Source organism: Prionailurus viverrinus, chromosome D2 (genome assembly GCF_022837055.1).
Source record: "Prionailurus viverrinus isolate Anna chromosome D2, UM_Priviv_1.0, whole genome shotgun sequence".
Taxonomy (NCBI): domain Eukaryota; kingdom Metazoa; phylum Chordata; class Mammalia; order Carnivora; family Felidae; genus Prionailurus; species Prionailurus viverrinus.
The window spans coordinates 29,674,054-29,690,517 of NC_062571.1; the positions used below are offsets into that span (position 1 = coordinate 29,674,054).

General features: G+C 39.2%; 1 protein-coding gene across 8 annotated transcripts in view; it reads left to right on the plus strand.

Moving 5' to 3' along the window:
• The window catches only part of SIRT1 (sirtuin 1), a 64,831-nt gene that overhangs the window by 33,082 nt on the left and 15,285 nt on the right, over positions 1-16,464 (plus strand). For 6 of the 8 annotated variants that reach the window (XM_047825532.1, XM_047825538.1, XM_047825533.1 and 3 more), the window contains 4 exons: positions 4,496-4,995; positions 6,399-6,515; positions 9,631-9,872; positions 11,669-11,821. In XM_047825532.1, coding sequence (XP_047681488.1) covers positions 4,496-4,995; positions 6,399-6,515; positions 9,631-9,872; positions 11,669-11,821 — 1,012 coding nt within the window. Of the gene's footprint in view, positions 1-4,495; positions 4,996-5,057; positions 5,295-6,398; positions 6,516-9,630; positions 9,873-11,668; positions 11,822-16,464 lie in introns of those variants that run through there. The other 2 variants (XM_047825539.1, XM_047825540.1) reach the window with 2 other exon arrangements.

Here is a 16,464-nt window from a genome sequence, read left to right on the forward strand (position 1 = left end):
CACTCTAGACCTCCAAATACAGGGGCTGGGGTGTGCTGGAGATTGAGCTCTATAAAAACTCTTGAAGGGATGCCCATGTGGCTCACTCGGGTAAGCATCCAACTCTTGATTTTGGCTCAGGTCATGATCTCAGGTCATGGTTTGTGGGTTTGATCCCCGAGTCAGGTTCTGCTCTGACAGAGTGGAGCCTGCTTGGGATTCTCTCTCTCTCTCCTGTCTCTCTCTGCCCCTCCCCACCTTCTCAAAATGAGTAAATAAACTTAAAACCAACTCTTGAACAATGGAGAGATCTTCCAAATTGGTGAGCACACCCACATCCTGAGAGGGTGGTGCACTTCAACTCCATAGGGACAGAAGCTACTATGCTCAGGACCTTTCTGCACCCTGCCCTCAGTACCTCTTTTTTTATCTGGCTCTTCATTTGTATCCTTTGTAAGGATACAGAAGATATGTTTACTTTGTAAATGTAAGTAATGTGTCTTCCTGACTTCTGTGAGCCATTCTAGGAAATGATTGAATTTTAGGAGGGTATCATGGGAACACCCATTTTATAGTTAGTCAGAAGTACAGGAGTTCTAGGACTTGTGACTGGCATCTGAACTAGGGGCAGTCCTGTAAGACTGAGCCCTTAAGCTACAAGGTCTTTACTAACTCTGGGTAGTTAGTGTCAGGATTGAGTTGAATTATTGAACACCCATTTGGTGTCTGAAGAATCAGAGAACTGAAAAACACCTCATAGGTCAGTACACCTATGTTCATCTTGTCAAACAAGGTATCACCAGTCTCATGTCATGTTTCACAGACTTTCTCACCTGAACTGTGCTGGGGACAAACTGAATTTCTTCCCTTGCTTCTTGCCTTTTTTCTTTTCTTTTTTAGACCCACACTGCCCGTCATCCTTCATTCAATCATTCTTTTCCTATGTGGAAATATTAATTTACATTCTTCATTTATTCTTTCTTTCAATAAATATATGTGCCAGTTACTCTAATAAAAAGCTGATGATGGGGCACTTGGGTGGCTCAGTAGGTTGAGCGTCTGACTTCAGTTCTGTTCATGATCTCACTGTTTGTAGAGTTCAAGCCCTATTTCGGGCTCTGTGCTGACAGCTCAGAGCCTGAAGCCTACTTCGGATTCTGTGTCTCCCTCTCTCTCTGCCCCTTCTCCTCTCTCCCTCTCTCTCTCTCTCTCTTTCTCTCTTTCTCTCAAAAATAAACATTAAAAAAATTTTTTTAAAAAGGTAATGATACAGAGCTGAACCAGATGGACAAAATTCCTGCTCAAGTTGGGGGAGACCATCAATAAAACATAGAGAAAAATAAACTAACAAATAAATAGGGGATAATGTATTGAATAAGGAATAGAGAAGATTGTTTTAGGGAAGGAGGCACAGGCAAAAAAGTATGACAAATATATGGCAGACATGTATGTGTTTAAGTGCTTTCAGAGTTATTTTCTACATATATAAGCAAATACATATATATGGTCTCCCTTCCACACTCTCCTTCTATTTTTTTTTTAATTTTTTTTTTCAACGTTTATTTTTGGGACAGAGAGAGACAGAGCATGAACGGGGGAGGGGCAGAGAGAGAGAGAGGGAGACACAGAATCGGAAACAGGCTCCAGGCTCTGAGCCATCAGCCCAGAGCCTGACGCGGGGCTCGAACTCCCAGACCGCGAGATCGTGACCTGGCTGAAGTCAGACGCTTAACCGACTGCGCCACCCAGGCGCCCCAATTTTTCACAAATAGCATTATATTATACACACTGTTCTACATCGTACACTGTGCAGCTTAGAGATCATCCCATATGAAAACTTAAAGAGCTTCCTCATTAAAAAAAAATGGCTTTCTAAAATGATAAATTCAAGTTAAAGTATACTAATGCTAAAAATATTTATAAGAAGGTGAAGGCCAGATTCAGGTAACATTTTAAAAACTGAATGCAAACTTGCAAGCTTTAAGGACTATGACTTGAATTTCAGGCAAGTAGTTCTCAACTACTGGTAGGCCAGATGTCTAGTTGAAAGGGTTTCGTTTTGTTTTTAATACCACTTGTGTCTCATTTATCCTACCTGTCATGTATGCTGCTTTCTGATTTTTCAGCATAGTAGCAACCATATTGATCACTAGCATTTCATAAATATCAGCAAGTGTCTTTGATGTACAATATACATAAATGAATGATTGAATTAATAGGTAATGGATGTCCATAAGCTTACAAATCCCTTTCTCACAAAAAGCTGAGAATTTTCTCTCAAAACTTTTAATTTTTTTCATGTTTATCTATTTATTTTGAGAGTGAGAGAGGGAGAGCATGCACAAGGGAGGGTCAGAGAGAGGGAGAGAGAGAATTCCAAGCAGGCTCTACACTGTCAGTACAGAGCCAACACCAGGCTTGATCTCACAAACCATGAGATCATGCATGAGCTGAAATCAAGAGTTGGACACTTAACCGACTGAGCCACCCAGGTGCCCCTCAATTTTTAAAAAAATGTTTTTTAATGTTTGTTCATTTTTTTTGAGAGAGAGAGACAGAGTGCGAGTGGGAGTGGGGCAGAGAGAGAGGGAGATAGAGAATCTGAAGCAGGCTCCAGGCTCTGGGTTGTCAGCACAGAGCCTGATGTGGAGCTCAAACTCTTAAATTCAAGAAGCTCGAGATCATGACCTGAGCCAAAGTCAGATGCTTAACCAACTGAGCCACCCAGGTGCCCCTCAATTTTTTAAAAAAGATAAACTGTTTTCCTTATTTTGTAGGTGTTTTTGTTTTGTTTTAAGTGATCTCTACACCCAAGGTAGGGCTAGAACTCACATCCCTGAGATTAAGAGTCACATGCTCTACTGACTGAGCCAGCCAGGCACCCCAATCTTTCTCTCAATTTTGATGGGATACTGACTCTCAACATTTCATATACTACATCTCAGCAGTGTGGTTGAGAATCAGTTTATGAACTATTTTGCAGGTTAAGACGGAGAAAGTAGGGAGAGAGCAGGACCAAGAATGTCAGCCAGGAAGGGTGAGGTGCCTATGTAGTTAGGAATTGGAGAGAGTGTAGGAGGGAAGGGAAGGACAACAGGATTTGGTCACCAATTGGTTAGAGGGCATCAATCTAAAGGAACACATCAAATATGATTCCTAGGCTTTAAGGACAAAAGAGATTACTTTCAGAAATGAAAAGTCAGTAGTTGTAGGCAAAGTTTCTCAGTTTAATTTGAAGTGCAATGCCTTTTGGATTTAGATGGGGCCTTAGTGATACACTTCCAACATTCTAATTTTTTTTTTAAGGTTGAAGAAACAACTTAGGTTGTTTGCCTAAATAATTGGCCCAGTATAGGTAGGCCCCCATGGTAAACTTCAGGTATGATTTTCTATAAACTTGGAGCAGTCCATTAAGCAGTTCTAATGCCATACTGCAGGGGCAGATGCCCTACCAACCATTGGCTCCAGATCTGCCATGTATTGTAGGAGTCATTAGTTAAAGCTAGATATGGAGGTACAGGCTCCTGGAATTTCAGGGAAGGTGGAAAGTAGAGGGGCGTCTTGTATGCAAAGAGCTACATTATTTGTTTGTGTAAGGAGCTAATATTTTTGAGCCACTAGGTACTCCTCACTTTACATCTATCTTGTTCAATTCTCATAACCCTGCGAATAAGAAATTACCATACTAAAGATGAGAATATTGCGTTTAGAAAGGCTAAATTGCTGAAGCTAGTACGCAAGAATCTCAAATTCCAACCCAAATTCAGAAGTGTATACGGGCCCAACTCATGCTCATTCTGCTCTTTCCATACGGCCCACTGGGCTTAATACACTCAGAGAAGGTAATTCACACCTTTGGAGCCAAACTGGGGTCAGAAAGCAGACACGCTAACCTCAACCCCCCAAGTCAGAGGTTTTTCATGGGGGACATATGCCTTTAAGTATTTGACAATCTACACCACCGTATACACGCGATGAAGAGAAGGGGGGAAAGCAGTCAGCTAAACATTCTGTGTTTAGGAAGAAAAAGGAGCTAAGAGCAGCTATCAGAAGGGTGTGAAGAAAGTGCGGAGTGAACTGCGTCTTTTTCCCTCTACTTAACGCTGGTTAACGAGACTATCCAGTGTAATTCACGAAGCTAAGCCTTGGCCAGCTTCGTTCCTCATCGCCTCTCAGGAACGAAGTTTTAAACCTTTAGCTTAAATATAGAAAGACTAAGGCAAGCAAGGTGTGCACTTCAGACTTAAGTGGAAACGCACAGGGTGAACCAAAACTAGGGCCACCCCTGAGGCAGTGATTTGAGGACAGTTTTGAAAATAAGTTGGGAAACGGGAGAGTTTGGCTGCGAGAAGCGCTTGCCGCAGAGGGGTGGGGCCGAGTTTCCTCCCAGCCCACGCCGCCTCCGCCCGCCACGTGACCCGCCGTGTTGTGGTCCGGCCCGCGTGGGTGGCGGGAGCGGCGGGAGGGCGGGGGCGAAGAGGGCCGGGTCACGTGACGGGGTTTAAATCTCCCGCAGCCCGAGCCGCGGGGGCGCCAGTGCCGCGAGTCGAGCGGGAGCAGAGGAGGCGAGGGAGGAGGGCCAGAGAGGCAGTTGGAAGATGGCGGACGAGGCGGCGCTCGCCCTTCAGCCCGGCGGCTCCCCCTCGGCGGTGGTGGCCGAGAGGGAGGCCGCGTCGCCGCCCGCTGGAGAGCCACTCCGCAAGAGGCCGCGGAGAGACTGTCCAGGCCTGGGGCGGAGCCCGGGCGAGCCCGGTGGGGCGGCCCCCGAGCGTGAAGTGCCGGCGGCGAGCGGAGGCTGCCCCGCGGCGGCCGCGGCGCTGTGGCGGGAGGCGGCAGCGGCGGGCGAGGAGCGGGAGGCCCAGGCGGCGACGGCCGGAGAAGGAGACAATGGGCCGGGCCTACAGGGCCTAACCCGGGAGCCGCCGCCGGCCGACGACTTCGACGACGACGACGACGACGACGACGAGGGCGAAGAGGAGGAAGAGGCGGCGGCGGCGGCGGCGATTGGGTACCGAGGTGCGCAGGGCGCGGGCGGTTGGGACTGCGCATCCCCTCCTCCCTCTCTTGGGGCCCCTTCTGGTGTGGGGTGAGGAGGTTCTCTGGGGCGGGCCGGGGGCTCATGGCTGGTTTTGCGGCGTCCCGCTCCCCATCGCGGGCCTCCTTAGCTGCGCGCCTTCGGGGCTGCTGGCCCGGCTGTGGGAGCGGCCCGAGTACTCCCCCCTCCTCTCCCTCTTTCCTTCCCTGCACGGCCCGCCTGGGCGGCCTTGCGCTTTGCGCAGCCGCCCGGCCGCCCAGCTCCCGCAGTTGGTTTTAAAGTAAGTTTCTCTATCCTCTTAACTCTTTTAGCATATTGCCTTTGTTAAACATCGTTCGCTTTTTCACACCCCTTCTCTCCACACTTAAATCTGCAACTTTTGTCTGTCCCTTGCATCGACCTTTTGCAGTTGTGTTTGCAAACTGACACACCTGTGCAGTTGGTAACTTTTTTTTCCCCTTGAAGGTTTTTATTTTTAAACTTGTTTTAAATTTAAGGAGCAAAGCTTTTTTCTAAAGTCATAGCCTGCAAAATTTGAAAAGCAAAGGCTATTCTAAAGACATTACCATTCTGTGGTGCAATTAATGCTGGGTATGGAAGCATTATAGTACCTTGAGTACTTAATATAAATAGTAACTTTTTTTCTGATTATGTGCTCATGTTTTTTAGAGTAGGTGTAATTGCGTGTGTGTGCGCGCGCGCGCGCGTGTGTATCTGTAACCCTCAAACACGAATTGACATTTTTCTGGCATGCTAAAGCAGATAGATGTGTTAGTTTTGTATGTCATGTCATCTTTGAGGGTTTCATTTTTTTGATCGGAATTGTTTATGTCTTGGATGGATGTTTGTCTTTATCAATAAATCTTACCAGTGGACCATTGGGCCATACCTGAGCATTAAGGTCTGCATTAATAAAACGACCCCTGATTTCAGTAAATACAGTTTAATATGGGAAACTAATAATGATGCAAAGAAATCTTTGTGTCTGGTATTATATAAGAGAAGAGAAAATTATTGTGATTATATTTGAATCACTTGTTAAATTTTTGACAAGTTTCATGCATTCCCATTATTTGTGATCAATCAATTCAGTCCAACTAGATTGCTACTTTTTGTGTTTTGATTAAGTATAATTAACTTATTTCTAGATTTTGATGAACTGAAAGTTGTAGATAATGGGCAGAATCCCTAAAGATGAAGACATACTGTTCCTGTGAATGGTGCAAGCTGACCCAGTAGGCATTTTTTTTTTACATAGCCAGTATGAATGAATGTTCAGTGGTTTATTCAGTGAAAATCTTTACATAATAACTGTTACAGATCTGCATACATTTTAGATTCAGATTGTTTCAGCAGCCTTGAGTTACTTTGGTTTCTTTTGCAGATAACCTTCTGTTTGGTGATGAAATAATCACCAATGGTTTTCATTCCTGTGAAAGTGATGAGGATGATAGAGCCTCACATGCAAGTTCTAGTGACTGGACTCCAAGGCCACGTATAGGTATGATTTCAGATCTTTAGTGAATAGTGTCTTTTTCTTTGTATATCTTTTTGTGCCAACTGAAAATACAGTTTTCTATACCCTTATAACCTGGTGATGAGGTTCTTAGGTGCTTCCTGAGATTTAGTATCAGCTTATGTTTTTAGGGAAAGTCTGGTGCTTTGTTTTTGTTTTTAAGCCTCTCAAGCCCATGGAAGCTGGCCTCTGGTGTTTTTCAGTCAGGTCCTTCTCACTTGTACCCCTCTGTGTGGAGTACTTTTTCTCCAGTTAGAGTATCTTGCTCTCCCTCAATTCAAATCTGTTCTTTTTTTTTTTTTCCTCCTTAACACTTACCACTTCTTAACAAAGTCTGTATCTAACTTCTTTATTGTCGTAGTTGCTGTACTAGAATATGAGCCCCTTGGGGGCAGGGATTTTGACTGTTTGGTATAGTGTTTTGTCAGTGCCTAGCACACAGTTTGTGCTTAACAAATATTAAATATGTGGATGAAATGGGAAAGTAATCTGAAGTAGAGAACACTATCAGATTTTTATACCAAAGTTATAATATGAGCATCCTGAAAATCTTTCTCTTAATGTGCTCTCATTCTTTCAAAAGTGCCTTGTCTCTTTAAACTAGTGGTGATTAGTTCCTGTTTAGTGTCTGTAATGTTTACTCAAACTAGGAAACTGATGTAAGAAATTTCATAGTAAAAATTATGAATGGTCAAAATATCAATAATGTATGTATCATTTAAAAGATAGTAATTATATATAGATTTCCTGTGGGCTTTAGGGGCTGGTACCTTTACTTTATTGATTTTTAGAACTCATTTGTACATAACTTCTATTAATTACCGTGTATTTTTCAAGATCTTAGCTATAGAAATTTGATTTTGGTAGTTTTTTTTCTTTTTTGTTCTTACTGCTTTTATTCAGTTTTATCATGGAGGTTCTGGCTACTACAATAGACAAAAATAAAAGGAATCTACATTAGGAAGGCAGTTGGAAACCTATTATTTGCAGAAGACATCATATCATCTAAGTAGAAATTTGATGGAAATGTCAAAAACTACTAGAGTTAAATGATTAGAAGAAAGTTGTAGGATATGTCATCATTATTAAAACTCAACTGTATCCCTATATATTAGCAACAGACAATCAGAATTTGAAACTTAGACCTTGATATCATTTGTTGGGGCGCCTGGGTGGCTCAGTCATTTGGGCTTCCAACTTCAGCTAAGGTCATGATCTCATGGTTCGTGGATTCTTTAGTTCCATCCCCAGGTCTTGCAGACCCTGCCTTAGATCCACTGTCTCCCTCTCTCTTGGCCCCTCCCCCACCACCTGCTGTCCCTCTCTCTTGAAAACAAAACATAAAAAAAAAAAAAGTGGATATAATTTGTAATAGCATTAAAAATTGGTAGTTAATTAAACTCCTAAAATACATACTTAGTATTTTATAGTTCAAGGGGATAACCTAACTCTTTTCTATTCATAACTTAACATTTATCTTTCCTTTGGTTTTCATCAAATGATGGTGTTCAAAATGATTAAAAAAGCATGAAAGAAATTGCAGAAGTAGAAACAATTGCTTTGGAAACTTATAAGGTTACTTAGAACTTGAAATTTGGCATGCAGCTCTGGGTGTGCATTCTGACTTTGCAACTTACTAAGTGGGTAATTTTGGGCAAACTATTTTACCTCTCACAGTGTTTGTTTTCTTTTTTTATTTTTAAATTTAAATTATTTTAAAAATTTGTATCCAGGGTAGCATATAATGCAACAATGATTTCAGGATAGATTCCTTAATGCTCCTTACCCATTTAACCCATCCCCCCCCCCCCCCCCCCCAACCCCTCTGGTAACCCTCTGTCTGTTCTCCATATTTAAGAGTCTCATGTTTTGTCCCCTTCCCTGTTTTTATATTATTTTGCTTCCCTTCCCTTATGGTCATCTGTTTTGTATCTCAAAGTCCTCATGTGAGTGAAGTCATATGATATTTGTCTTTTTCTGAGTGACTAATTTAACTTAGCATAATGTCCTCTAGTTCCATTCACGTAGTTAAGAATGGCAAGATTTCATTCTTTTTGATTGCCAAGTAATACTCCATTGTGTATATATACCACATCTTTATCCATTCATCCATCCATGGACATTTGGGCTCTTTCCATACTTTGGCTATTGTTGATAGTGCTGCTATAAACATGGGGGTGCATATGTCTCTTCGAAACAGCATACCTATATCCCTTGGATAAATACCTAAATACCATTGCAGTTTTTGATTTGTATTTCCCTGATGATGAGTGATGTTGAGCATTTTTTCATGTGTCGGTTGGCCATCTGAATATCTTTGGAGAAGTGTCTATTCATGTCTTTTGCCCATTATTTCTTCACTGGATTATTTGTTGTTGGGTGTTGAGTTTGATAAGTTCTTCATAAATTTTGGACACTAACCCTTTATCTGATATGTTGTTTGCAAATATCTTCTCCCATTCTGTCAGTTGCCTCTTAGTTTTGCTGATTGTTTCCTTCGCTGTGCAGAAGCTTTTTATTTTGATGAGGTCCCAATAGTTCATTTTTGCTTTTGTTTCCCTTGCCTTCGGAGACGTGTTGAGTAAGAAGTTGCTGTGGCCCAGGTCAAAGAGGTTTCTGCCTCAGAGTTTGTTTTCTTATCTGTTAAACCTCTTTCAGGGAAGATTTATGTGAATTAATAACTGACTGTTCTGACATTAAATACAAAGTCAGTAAATGAAGGTGATTATTATCAGCAGTTGAATAATTAATGTTGTAGTCTTTTGATCCAGATCAAATTAACGTACTAAATTTTTTTTTTTTAAGTCTAACATGACAAATATTTTTTTGAAAGAAAAAATACTAAATGATCTGAAGAGTGAATTTTGGTTTTATTCTTAGAAACAGGAGAGATGAGGCTGGATTCAGGAACTCCAGGGGCAGGCCCAACTCTGGATTTGATCTCCCTGAACACTAGCTCTAAAGAATGAAATACCTTTATATTGCATTTTCTTACTTTGCAAAAAAACTTCAAAGTTTGATAATTCATTACTTGAAAATAAATGAGATTTTGAATTACTTGGAAGTGGATTAGATCTAATTCTTTTTTCTCTTGATACAGGTCCATATACTTTTGTTCAGCAACATCTCATGATTGGCACAGATCCTCGAACAATTCTTAAAGATTTATTACCAGAAACAATTCCTCCACCTGAATTGGATGATATGACACTGTGGCAGATTGTTATTAATATCCTTTCAGAACCACCAAAAAGGAAAAAAAGAAAAGATATTAATACAATTGAAGATGCTGTGAAATTATTACAAGAGTGCAAAAAAATAATAGTTCTAACTGGAGCTGGGGTATGTAAGATGTATATAACATTGGTTAAAGGGGGAGGTGGTGTATGATCTTTCTTAATTAAGTCTTTTCTAATTAAGAAACATTTTTCTTGTGTAGAAGAATTTATCCTGACATGATAATGGGCATTTGTGTTTGAAAACTACTAAAAAGGTGCAGTAGCAGTTGTTAAATTGGTTCAGTTCTTTAAAAACCTCTCCAACAACCTTAAATAAGATTTGTTTCTGTTTGTTAACCTAGTAACTAAGTGGAGTTAAGGCAACATTTTTCCTTATATTATACTACAGCTCCTAAAGGAGATGCAGGGAAGTCTTTGCATAAAATGTGTCAGGGTTTGATGGAAAAATTGGGTATTTGTTCCATCTTTATGGGGAAACTGGGAACCTAATTGGTATTCACAAGTAAAATTACAGTGTTGGGAAGGCAACAGGTTCCTACCTCCCTTCCATTGTAGTTTAAGGTGATGTGATTGTGGTGGCTTGACATTTTTCATTTGCCCTACCTTGGGTTCACACTTAACTAGCTACCTAAGGCTCTTATTGTGTGTTGAATACAGAATATGTTACAAGTAGTGACCTAGGGCAACTGTTGGAGTAAAATTCAGTCCTGCTTTTTGCCATTTTGAGTTAAGGCAGAGTGCTAGTTAATCATAAATGATTATCAAGTATCGTTTTGCTTTATTCCCAGATGTGATTTAGACTAGTTAGTTTTACTTTGAGGTCAAAATGGAGTCAACTCTGATAAAATTGTGAAACAAGAAGTTAACTTCTGAAATCCTTGTTTGAAGTGTCCGTTAAGAATTAAAATACTGTAGGGGCGCCTGTGTGGCTCAGTCAGTTTAAGCGTCCACTTCGGTTCAGGTCATGGTCTTGCAGTTTGTGAGTTGGAGCCTGCTTCAGATTCTGTGTCTCCCTCTCTCTCTCTCTGCCCCTCTCTCTCTCTGCCCCTTCCCCGTTTGTGCTCTGTCTCTCCCTCTCAAAAATAAACAAACATTTGGGGAGGGGCAAAGAGAAAGAGAGAATCTCAAGCAGGCTCCACACTAAGTGAGTAGCCTGACATGGGGCTTGATCCCATGACCCTGGAATCAGGACCTGTGCTGAAATCAAGAGTTGGATGCGCAACTGAACTATCCAGGTTCCCCTATGATAAGAGTTTTTAAAGAAAATACAGTAATTTAATATTCTTAAAGTAGAACCCTGACCAGATGACAGTTTTTTGGTTTTTGTTTTTGGAAATACTTCACTGTGATAGAAAATCTTGCCTGATCTCTAGTTAAAATAATTTGAAATGGTTTACTCTGTTCTCAAATTGCAGTTGCTTTAGTTTGTTGGTTAAATGCTTAAAGGTTTGAAATTAGCCTGAAAAGAAAAATAGCCTGACTTAAAATTCCTTACCCCACTATGAATGGAAAATGTGGTGGATTTTCATTATACTGGTTGTTTTGTTTTTATTTGAATTTGAAATTAGAGTAGGACAGTATTTTTGTTCCCCAAAACAAATTTTTTTAAATGTTTTGTAGAGAGAGAGTGTGTGGAGGGCAGGGGCAGAGAGAGAGAGAGAGAGAGAGAGAACATGGAGCCCAGTGCAGGGCTCAGTCCCAAGACCCTGGGATCATGACCTGAGCCAAAAATGAGTCGCATGCTTAACTGACTGAGCCACCCAGGCACCCCTCCCCCAAAATAAATTTTAAAGTAAAATATTTTTCAGTTCTTCCCTACTTATGTGATGAAAGAATTAGTAATTATAAATATAGAGGTAAAAGATTTAATTGTACAAATTATGCCATGCATATTTTCAGGTTTCTGTTTCTTGTGGAATACCTGACTTCAGGTCAAGAGATGGTATTTATGCTCGCCTTGCAATAGACTTCCCAGACCTTCCAGACCCTCAAGCAATGTTTGATATTGAATATTTCAGAAAAGATCCAAGACCTTTCTTCAAGTTTGCAAAGGTACTATGAAGTCTTCTAGCTGTTCTTTGGTCTTTTTTTGTGAAAACAGATTTTATTCACATTTAGTGTTCTTAAGTTTATCATTCATTGTCTGCTATTTGGGCACTAGGACTGTGGTAGGGTAAGATCACTGAAATAAAGTGATTTCAGTCAGAATTTCCTTCTTCCCAGAATGGGCTATCATTTAATTTTCATTTTAGGACTGGGCTTATGTTTAAAGAAGAAATTATTTCATATTTTTCAAATCTGCACTTTAGTAATGGCCTTTACATTACTCAGACTGTTTTAGAGTTAGTAAACTATATGAAAGTAACATCACTGTTTTGATTTTTAATATTTTTTATGGGTCATAAGCATTGTAATCTCTGTTTAGGTGTGTTTTATAGTAGTCAGGTTTTAACACATGAGGATTTGCCTAAAAAATTTGTGATTAGGGGGGAAGATTCTTAGGTTGCATTTTAGTCATTTGCTTTATTTTGCTCTAGACTCTCTAGGGCTGCACTGTCTAGTTGAGAAGCCACTAGCCACAAAGGGCTCTTGGTACTTAAGTGTATTGAAATGTGATGTAAGTGTGGAAGACATACCAGATTTTGGAAACGTAGTATGGAAAAAATAGAAAATATAACAAATACAGGTTATGTGTGGAAGTAATCTTTTGATATATTGTGTCAAAAATTATAATTTCATGCTTTTTAATGTGATTACTAGAAAATTTTGAATTGTGTACATGGCTCACATATTTCTATTGGGCAGCCCTCTTGTAGAGTATAAAGTTTGATAATTACATTATACCATGCCCAGGAGATTTGAGTCATTAAAAAACTTTTTATTTTTTTAATTCTATAGTCTTATGGAAAGAAATTGTAAAATTGTTAATCGCTAAACTTCATTATATAAGTTAGGGTCTTCTGTATTATTGACTAGTTTTTCATAAATCTAGAAGTTAAAGGAACCTGTAGTTTAATTAAAGAGTGCTACTTTCAAACCATATGGTCTATTTATTATAACTTGGAAAAGCTCTCATGTTCCAGTGCTAGTGATTTTGAAGAACAATGAAATATCACTTAATTATAGGCTTCTTGAATTGGACCTAGGACACTCACATTCTAATAGCTCTAGTTGGCAGAAATCAACACTTAGAGGGCCAGCAAGTAACTAGAAATTACTTTGATCTTATATTTGATGATAAAAGTTGATTCACTACTGCATTTATATAATGTTCACTAGACTTTTGCTTTAAATTTTATTCTGAGAGGAAACATGTTGCCCAAACTAACTGGTCAGCTTTTTTCCCTATCTTAAGTATATATTAAGTTGCCTAGTAAAGTAGTAACCTGACACATGGAAAATGTGGTAACTGAGAATAGAAATAGCAAGGGTAAGAAACCTTTGTTGTCTCATATACAGACTGGGTACTCAGTTGTAGCTTAAATTAGCTTTGATATATAAGAATCTGTAGAAATAATTAAGAATTACTCTGATAAAGATACATGGTAGGGGCTTTCAAAAATACACTTAATAGAAATCTAGACCATGCGTAAGAGAAAATAAGTGAGTTACAGTAAAAATGGCACAGCGTTAATGTGTTATGTTTTATAATCACTGTGTACATCTTTTGTGCCACCTGGGAGAAAGGTGTGGAGAGGCAGCATTTTTCACTTCTATAAAAGTTTTGAGAATTTGTGTGTATTAGCTAATACAGTGGGAAAAAAGCACTTAATTGATGTAATGGTAAAAGACTGAGTTAATTTGGGTCTAAAAAATGAATAGGAAAAAGCTTAAGGGGAAATAAGTAGGGACAAAGAATGAAAGACATAAAAATGTGGGTGGGGAGGGTATGTAAATATTACACAGTATTTTACTAGATTCTCAAAATACTACATAAATACTCTTAACATAAAATTGTTTACCAGTTTTTCTAACTTGGCAGAAAGTTCATAAAATCAGCTTATGATTTTTGTCAGTTATGAGAAAGTGAATTTAATATGAAGCCATGAAGAGAGGAAATATTACTGGTGAAATTTAGACATTTTGGAAGGAAAGAATTTCTACACATGTATGGAGGCATTGGTTGTATATAATTATTGAGAAGAAACATAGATTTCTTTTAGACAAGAAATTCCAAGTAAAAGAGAAGTGTGTTAAAGAGGTTACTGGCCCATTAGAGCAGTTTCTCAACCTATTGACATTTTGGGGTGGGTAATTCTTTGCTGTCAGCTTTCCTATGTATTGTAGGATATGGAGCATCATTCCTGGCCTCCTCCCACTAAGTGCTATTAATAACACTCTCACTCCCAGTCTTGACAATCAAATGCCTCCAGACATTGCCAGATACCCCCTGTATAATTGCTCTGTGTTTGAGCACAGCTGTATTACAGTGTGTCTGTCTACCTGTGGTTATCTCTTTGAATTCTTGTATATAGGAATAATTAAGCCCAACGTTAAAGCTGTATAGCTATGTTCTGAACCATTACCCTCCTGCATAGTAAGGGTTTGGAATGATAATGAGTTGTCAGGATTCTCAGGAGTCTAAAATAATTCACTGGTATGGTCAAAATGAATGGTTATATTAAGATTTAAAGTGAAACTGAGGATATGTAAATAACTTTTTTTGTTGTTAAAAAGGACTGTGTTCAGAGAGTATAGATGCTATCCTATATTGAATTCAGTGAATATTCTTTACCCTAAAGCAATTAAAAATCAAGAAAAAGTAGAGAAATATGAACTGAATTTTTATGAACTTAATTCCAAACCTGTGTCTTTATATTTATTCAATAAATTATCACTTTATTGATAATGTGCAAACATAAGAGATTCTGTAGTTATAAAGTTAAGGAATCTTAAAACTAGCTCATTATCTAAAAATAATAAAATGGGGGCGCCTGGGTGGCACAGTCGGTTAAGCGTCCGACTTCAGCCAGGTCACGATCTCGCAGTCCGTGAGTTCGAGCCCCGCGTCAGGCTCTGGGCTGATGGCTCAGAGCCTGGAGCCTGTTTCCGATTCTGTGTCTCCCTCTCTCTCTGCCCTTCCCCCGTTCATGCTCTGTCTCTCTGTCCCAAAAATAAATAAACGTTGAAAAAAAAAAAATTAAAAAAAAAATAAATAAATAAAAAAAAAATAAAATGCAACCCCCCCCCCCAAAAAAAAGCCACAGCCCCATTTATCTGAAGACAATTTTAATACCTATGTGTATGTGGGTTGCCTATGTATAAATGTAAATATAGTTTTATAGCTGAAATATATATTATATTTTTATTATAAAAATGGGTTATTTTATCTTTATTTTCTATTTAATAAACTTTTTATCTATTAAACTGATACAATGGTCATAACGTTCATCAAGCGATGTACTGTAATTCCACAAGAGTACATTTTGAATCCTTCCTGCTTACTTTTGTTGTAAATAGTGTTGCTCTGATTGCCCTTTTTGGTATGTTTCCAATGGTCTTAAGGATAAATTCCCGAACGTGAAATTGCTAAGGGTCTTGATATGTTTTGTCTCACTGCTACCTGGAAAGGTGGAATAAGATACACTCCTATTAGAAGGCTGATTTAGGGGGCACTTGGGTGGCTCAGTCAGTTAAATATCCGACTTTGGCTCAGGTCGTGATCTCACATTTTATGAGTTCAAGCCCTGCATCAGGCCCTGTGCTGACAGCTCAGAGCCTAAAGCCTGCTTCAGATTCTGTGTCTCATTCTCTCTGCCCCTCCCCCACTTATGCTCTGTCTCTCAAAAATAAATAAATGTAAAAAAAAAAAATTTTTTTTTTAAATAAAAAATAAAAAGGCTGATTTAAGCATGCCCCTGCTCCCTACCCACCCAAAAATCCTCCACGATACTTCATTAGCATTAAAATACTTTTCAAAAAGTGTGTGTGGGGGTGTGGGTTTGTTGTATTTAGGGTTTAAAAATTGCTTCTAACAGTAAAACACATATTTTAGTTGGCTTCCCCCTTCAGTCCTCTCTACCTCTCGTTCTTCAAAGGTTACTACCATCATAAGATGTATTCTTGGGTATCTTTCTAGGAAAAAGAATGAGTAAACTTGTTTTTATATATAGGAGAAGGGCATTGTAATTTTCCAACATTTTAAAAATAATTACCAACAGAGTCATGCACCCTTTTCTCTACCTTGCTTTTGTTTGTACTACTTAATATTGGAAATAGTTTCATAAAGGCACTTAACAGATATACCTCATTTTTAAGAAAAGGCTGCATAGTATTAATAGTTGTACCACAATATATTTAATTAGTTCTATTAGTCGTTATCTAGAGTTGTTTTTAAGGCATTTTAAACTATCTAATAGATAAAAATTATCATCTTTTTATATTAATGTTTTGTTTTTGTTTATTAGTGTGGATAAATACTTTTTTAAAATTTTTTTTCATGTTCATTTATTTTTGAGATAAAGAGAGCATGAGTGGGGGAGAGGTAGAGAGAGAGGGAGACACAGAATCTGAAGCAGGCTCCAGGCTCTGAGTTGTCAGCACAGAGCCCGATGTGGGGCTCGAACTCAAAAACTGTGAGATCATGGCCTGGGCAGAAGTTGGGAGCTTAACTAATTGAGCCACCCAGGCGCCCCTGGATGAATGCTTTTCACTACTGACCACGTGTATATCTTTGAATTGCCTGTTTGTTCTTA